Source organism: Suricata suricatta, chromosome 2 (assembly GCF_006229205.1).
Source record: "Suricata suricatta isolate VVHF042 chromosome 2, meerkat_22Aug2017_6uvM2_HiC, whole genome shotgun sequence".
NCBI lineage: Eukaryota > Metazoa > Chordata > Mammalia > Carnivora > Herpestidae > Suricata > Suricata suricatta.
Window position 1 is genome coordinate 185802926 of NC_043701.1, and position 6816 is coordinate 185809741.

The 6816-nt window shown below is 57.8% G+C and overlaps 1 protein-coding gene and 1 long non-coding RNA gene across 2 annotated transcripts; both read left to right on the plus strand.

Moving 5' to 3' along the window:
* Positions 1–532: 532 nt before the first annotated feature.
* Positions 533–2610, plus strand: LOC115276646 (translation initiation factor IF-2-like). The gene is made up of 5 exons (XM_029920701.1): positions 533–605; positions 840–908; positions 1479–1536; positions 1926–2122; positions 2496–2610. Exons 2-5 carry the CDS (start codon positions 886–888, stop codon positions 2608–2610), a joined length of 393 nt encoding a protein of 130 aa, XP_029776561.1. The 5' UTR covers positions 533–605; positions 840–885.
* A 1207-nt stretch (positions 2611–3817) lies between these two features.
* LOC115274109 lies at positions 3818–6452 on the plus strand. Its single transcript, XR_003901096.1, has 5 exons — positions 3818–4112; positions 4368–4660; positions 4969–5159; positions 5881–5972; positions 6148–6452. It is a non-coding gene; the product is annotated as an uncharacterized LOC115274109 (long non-coding RNA).
* The last annotated feature ends 364 nt before the right edge of the window (positions 6453–6816 follow it).

Here is a 6816-nt window from a genome sequence, read left to right on the forward strand (position 1 = left end):
GGTCTGTGTAGGCCTGACCAGCTCTCTGCCAAGAACCAGTTGGGGCCTGAGAGCCTCAGCAGGGTGGCCGAGCATCTGCAAGCCGCTGGGTCCTGCGCCAGTCATCCCTCCCTGTCCCCCTCCCGCCCTGGGGCCCGTGACCCTCGAGGACGAGGGCTAGAGGCAAAGGGTGGGTGGCCCCTGGTTGATGCCAGTTAGCTTCCCCTTCCCCCCAACCCCCACAACTCTGCGGCTTCCGGGCTGACCACAGCCGGGTCCTTCCAGGTCGCCTTCTGAGCCTGCTCTCTCTGCGCCCCGCTGCGCGGTCCGGGTGCCTGGTGCTGCCAGCCCAGAGCCTGTCCTCTGCTCTCTTCTCTGCCCCAGGGCCTGGACTCCCTGGCCCTTGCGAGCACCCCTGGGTGCAGGGCCTGAGGCCTCAGGGCCCCTGCTGCTGGGCCGAGCCTGGGCCTGCCGGGAAGGAGAGAGTGGCCATGCCCACTGGGAGCTCAGGGAGGTCCCTCCTATGACTCAGTGAAGAGCATGTTGATGGGGCCTGGCGCTGGCGAGAGGAACTCAGAGCCGGGACGGAGAGTTGCCGTGGAGAGCCTCGGAGAGGGCAGCTCCATGTGAGCCCAGGTCACAGCGAGGGGGCGTGGCCCCATTGGCTGGGGGGGCGGGTCCCCTCAGAAGTCGCCTGGCCGGGGAGGGGGGTGGGTTTCTGCCAGGTACGCAGGGGCAGGGGCCAGTGTGGCTGCCGGGAGGCGAGCGCCGTGGGGCAGGCCACCCACACCCATGTCCTGGCACGCTCCCAGGTCTGCCCTATGACAGTGCCCTGACTCTGGTGTTTCCTGGCAGAACAGTCTGCAGGGAAAGGACGGTTCTGAAATCAGTTCCCAGAGTAAACTCATGACTGTCTTGTGCCATCTACGGTGAGCAGAAACCCCTTTCCAGCCCTCTCTGCAGGAAACCCCACCACCCCAGGGAGGCTGACCCCGGAGGCTGCTTCCCAGCAGGGGCGAAGCCTTGCCCTCCCCTGCAGAGCCTGGTGACCCTGGGACCCAGCTCACCCTGTGCGGCCATGGGTGAGGGCCCCTCCCCCCCAATCTTAGGGCTGGACAGCAAGGTCAGGATCCTGGCGGTAGGAACAGATGCTCGCGCTGCATCTACCCCAGCCCTGTCCGCTCTGCTCTGACCTCCATGTGGGTCCAGGCAGGAAGGACATCTCTTCCCATCCTTCCGGCCCTGGGCTGGGTCATCATGGCACTCGAAGGCTGCCCTCCCTCGCCCTGCAGGCCTGGGCACGTTCTCCACCCCACCACCAGCCCACACCCAGGGGATGCCCCAAGGGCACTTAGCCGATGCCCCCACCGGTGCGGCTCCCCCACGAAGCAGGTCCCCTCCTTTGGCTCACATTCTCTTCTTGTGAAGGTTTTGTTTCTGGTCTCATATTTCCTGACACACCTGACTAATATTGGTGTTTTCCCCCCGCCCCCTGCCAGCCTGACCGGGTCACCTGGAGAAGCCCCAGAGCGATGCCGTCGCGGTCTCCGTGCTCCCGTGCGTGTGTCCCCTGCAGAGGGATAGACAGCGTGTCACTGTCCCGGGGCTGGCTTGTGGGGGCGGTCCAGGGCGGCAGACCCAGAGTGGGGCCGGCTCTCGCCGCCGGGCCTGGGGCCGCAGGCAGGGCTCAGACGCCATCAGGGCACCCGGCCCGGGCCCCCTCTCTCTGTCTCTCTGCACGTGCGGAAGCTGCTGGAAGGGGCTCCAGTCCATCTTGTCCCACAGCTTGCTGCCCACCCCCCACCCTCAAGCATGGGCAGCCAAGCCCCGTGGACCCTGCACAGCCCGTGGAAGTAGCAGACGAGGGGCAAGGGGTCCCCAAGGACAGGGGAGTCTGGCTGGCCTGGAGGAAAGGGGGAGTGAATACGCCTCCTTCCCACACTCAGGGAGTGGGCAGGGGGCCCGGTGCCTCCAGGACCCCCGAGGGCCCCCAGCCGGCAGTGCAGAGGGGGCCCCGTGCTGGCTCCACTCCTGTTCAGGACGCTGGCCAAGGAAAGGAGGTGGGTGCTCCAGATCAGCTGAGCAGCCCTGCCGCCGGGCCAGGGAGGAGCCCCACGGACTCCGAGGGACAGGCGGGCAAGAGGTCAGGTCCATGTCCCTGTCTCTCCTGGGTCAGTGGGAGAACACAGTCCTGTGTGCGTCCGTGGTGTCAGGAGTTCTGACCCTTTCCCAAGCAGACAAGGGCTCGGCTCACCCTGGGGGCGATGGGGTCGGCCCAGGGACCGCTGCCTGCGGGCTGCAGCCTGGGTGAGGACCCAGCTGAGGGCCTTGCCGAAGGGACAGTGGTTTGCCTGGAACCAGGACCACGGCTTTCCCTGAATCGCCTGTGTGTTCAGAAGTGTGGCCGAGTGCGCATTCTGCAGCTCCGTCTCTGAGCTCTGGGACACCCACCCCGCCCCCAGCCGGCCCTGCCGCCCCAGTTTGCCCTGGGCCGGGTCTGTGTCGTCCCTCTCCAGGTGCAGCCTCCCCTCCTGTGTCCTTGCCAAGGCGCTGCTGGCCGGGGTGCCCCGATGGAGGAAGAGGGGTGCTGGGAACCCCGGCCAGGGAGCAGGAGAAGCGTGCGTGCTCTGAGGTCTCGCGTCTGCAGAGAGAAGCGCGTCCAGAAGGTTCTGAGTACCAGGTCGGGGGTGAGGGTGGGGGCGGGGGCCCAGTCTTTATTTCCCAGAATGCCAGGGGCTCCTGTCTGGTTTGTTTCCTGGGCTGGGGCTGGAAGAGGCGGGAGCTGCAGCTGCTGAGCCGGCCTTGAGTCTTCATGGCTCTGCTGATGAACCCAAGCGCTGCAGGAGTGGCTCCTAGAGCCACATCAAGGTCGAAGGGTGGGGTCCGGGCCGCCGAGCGGGTCACAGGGCCCCTGTGGTTCTGCAGCTGGACTGGGGGTCACGGGCTCCTGCCAGCCTCGGGGAGCCCACGTGGCTGCGAAAACTCCGGTGGCGTGGGACCCTCCCGGGCAGGGCTCTGCCTGCTTTCGGGGGGAGGGCGGCTTCCTTCCAGTGAACTGCTTGAAATGGTTCGCCCTTCCAGGCACATCATTTAAATAATTGTGACAGGACACGTCATAAAGTAAATATTTCACTTGACTCATATTTCAAAAACTAAACAGTTTAATTAAATCTGTTTGTGGTTTGAAAAAAATCTGTCACTTACGTTTCATTTTCAGGCATATCTTAACTTAGCTTTGAATAGCAGTAAAACGTTAATTTCAAACTTGTTAATGTGATTGCTTGCTTGAAAAATCCAAGAGAATGTCTAGTAAGTCATTGCAGAGAAAAAAACCAGGTTTTAAATGTTAAGTGTACATTTAGATGAAGTAGCATTTCTGTTCGCAAACCACACTACTGTGAAATACGGGTGAGAAGATTGTCATGTTCCTAATGACAGCACGAAAGATTAGAATACCCAGAAATACATTTAAGAAGTAAGTATCACATTTTTTGAAAAACAAGGAAACGCACTGAAGGATGTATAGGAATCCTTGCATTAGCAGAAAGACTTGATTTGAGACCAACATATTTTAATTTAATTTAATTTTTAAATTTTCTTATGTTTTATTTATTTTTGAGAGAGAGACAGAGCATGAACAGGGGAGAGGCCGAGAGAGAGGAAGACACAGAATCTGAAGCAGGTTCCAGACTCTGAGCTGTCAGCACAGAGCCTGACTCAGGGCTTGAACTCACCAACTGTGAGATCATGACCTGAGCTGAAGTTGGACACTTAACCAACTGAGCCACGCAGGCACCCCACATATTTTAATTTTATAGTTAAAAAGATAATAAATAATTCCTACCAAACAAAAGAAAGTATTATATAAGATTAGTATTCTCTTAACATTACTAGCTATATGTTCCTGTTTAGTTGAGGAGGCAAAAATAAATGCGTAGCTGTAACCGGGAAATAAATATTTGATTTTTACTAATTTTTCTCCTTGGACTTGAATCATCCTTCATTATGCACAAAGGGTGAGTGAGAGCAGTTGGTGTAGGAGTGAGGAGGTGTTTCTGGCTGACTGGATCACGCACCCCCGCCATCGCTGCTTTCACAACGGGAGCTGTTTCATAAGGGATTCCCGGCTAGAAGTAAGTAACTATCTTAAATAGGAAGAGACTTGAAAGCACATTGCATTTGTGACAGGGGCGGGGGCTGGTGGCCCGGAGCCCCGTAAGAGAATGACCCGCACCAGGGAGCAGCCAGGGCGACGGTCAGCCCCAGCAGGCGCTCCAGCAGCGATGTGTAATTGCCCTCAAATGTGTGAAAAACGATTTCAGAGGGTGTAGTGACCAACTCTTTGTTTTTCTTCTGTCTCTTTCTGTTTTTAAACTAAAAAAAACCAGCTCTAAAATAGAGTCAAAGTGGCTCAGGGCTGGATAACGAGACAGATGTGCGCAGACGCCCGCCTTGTTCAACACGAGGTCCCAGAGCGGGAGGAGACGCCCGTCTTCCCCGAGGACTTGCTTGAAGGGCCAACAGACCCCTGATTCGACCGGTCGGTGGGCCCCGCCTGGATCGTGCCAGGAACAGGCTGATGTGACCAGTGGACACGTCTGACCCCTGTCTGGGCAGGGTGCTTGCCTCCTGTCACCTGGACGGATGGACGCTGCTGCCGCTCTGTGACCTGCTTGCTCTGGTGCCTTGGCACCCCCCCCCCCAGCTGGGGTTTCCCTCTGTCCAGGGTGGAGGGCCAGCCAAGCCTCTGCCCCCTGCGTCCCCGCCCCCCCCCCCCGGCCATCCGGGCCTTGCCTCCTCTCCCTGCTCCTGCTCCTCGAGGCCCCCCCCATTCTCCCTCGCCATCTCCCGCCGCCCTCATGCCCGGCCCAGGCCTGCGAGTGAAGGGTCCTAGGAGGCAGGTGCCTCAGTGCTGGCCCCCCTTTCACCCGGGGCTGTCATGGACCTGCTCCTGCCAGAAGAGCCCGTGTCTGACACTCAGTCCTGCAGTGACAGACTACGTCCAGCTCGGAGCCCCCGGCCAGCGTTGGCCCTGACCGTGCCACCGTGGGATTTCTGCGAGTTTCCTCTAGAACAAGGGAACTAGTGCTGGGACAGCAAGCTGCCAAGGAGGACCCGCCCAAGCCCACATCACCCGGAAATCATTTCGCCAGAAATATTCTGCGTGTATAAGTGCTGAGGTCTGATTTCGGACAGGCCACTGCTCAGAGTGATATAATAATTTAGTAGGATGGGGTCTCGGAGCCCCTGGGTGGCCCTGTCTGTCAGACGTCTGCTTGATTTCGGCTCAGGTCATGATCAGGGTGGATCATGAGTTGGTGGGATCGAGCCTCGAGTCAGGCTCTGAGCTGACGCGGAGCTGCTTGGGGTTCTCTCTCTCTCTCTCTCTCTCTCTCTCTGCCCATCACCCACCCACACTCCCCTGACCCCTCTCAAAATAAACATTAAAACAAACCCAAACTTCTACTTCTAGAATTCAGAATTTCCCCCTTGGTTCCTTCTTTTTTTTTTTTTTTTTTTTGAGAGAGAGTGGGAAGGGCAGAGAGGGAGAGAGCACAAGCAGGGAAGTGGCAGAGAGAGAGGGAGAGAGATGATCCCAAGCAGGCTCCACACTGTCAGCACAGAGCCCAATGTGGGGCTTAAAGTCACAAACCATGAGATCATGACCTGAGCCAAAATCAAGAGGCAGATACTTAACCAACTGAGCCCCCAGGCGCCCCAATCCCCCCTGGATTCTTAAGGATGACAGGCTGCGTGTCCCATGTACAGGGGCAGGACGGCCGTGCCCGGGGAGGAGCCCCATATCCAGCCCCGGTCCCACGTGTTTCAATATTTCAGAAACACACACGTGGATTATCGCCTTAGGCCAGCACACAAGGACCCTAATTTGGCTTATTTCAGCTCAGGTTATGCCAACAAATGAGTTTGAAACCGACTTTCTGATCGCAGAGGATTTGGGTTTATGTTTTCTGCATGAGACCTCATCGGTGAAGGTAAGCATTACCACTGATTCATTTCCTTTGCCGAGGATTCAAGCTCAGCCTTGAGGTGCGGTTTTTGTACAGCGAAACCCACCTGTGTTGAACAGGTTCTTGCACACGTTGTAACAAGTGTGTGCACCCACCTAACCCTGCACAGTCAGGACGTGAGCTGTCTCTCTCCCTGCAGACACACCCGCCGCCCTGCTCCCGGGGCTCAGTCGCCCCCTGCCCAGGCGGGGCAGGTGCGGCCGTCCTGTTGGCCTGGAGCCCAGCTGCCTTCCAGAACGCCGACTGCGTGGACTTGGACGTCTACGCTGCTTGTGGCGGGCTTCTGTCACTTGGCACCGAGTCTCTGAGACGGAGCCACGCTGTTCCTACTGCGGAGCGGAATTTACCGTGTGCACAAACCGCAGCCCCTTTACACTCTCCGTTCTCATGATGGGCGTCGGGCCTCTTAATTTTGATAAAGTGCAACTTACCATTTTTTTTTCATTTGTGGGTGGTGTTTTTGGTGTCCTCCTCTCCAAGAAATCCAGGCCTGCTCCAAGGTCTCAGAAATATCCTTGTGGGTTTCTGGAAGTATTATGGCTCTAGCATTTGTGTGTGGGTCTATGACCCATACTTAGTTCGTCTGCTCGGTTCCATGTGGATACCCAGCTGGTCCCAGCTCGGTCTGTTGAAAAGATGACTCTTTCCCGTCGAAGGGCACCTTTGTCTAAACCACCCGACAACCTGAATGTGGGTCTGCCGTTGGGTTCTCTGCTCTGTCCATCCTGACGCCAGCGGATCTCTGGGGATTATTGCCGCTTTGCGGTAAGTCTCGACTGCAGGCGGTGTGAGTACCCAGCTTTGTTCT

Excerpts from the sequence above, each read along its gene's own strand:
- LOC115276646 (XM_029920701.1), top strand. The coding sequence starts at position 886 with ATGACTGTCTTGTGCCATCTACG. Across the intron at positions 909-1,478 it reads ACTGTCTTGTGCCATCTACG|CCTGACCGGGTCACCTGGAG; the intron begins GTGAGCAGAAAC and ends GCCCCCTGCCAG. Across the intron at positions 1,537-1,925 it reads GTCGCGGTCTCCGTGCTCCC|GGAGTGGGCAGGGGGCCCGG; the intron begins GTGCGTGTGTCC and ends TCCCACACTCAG.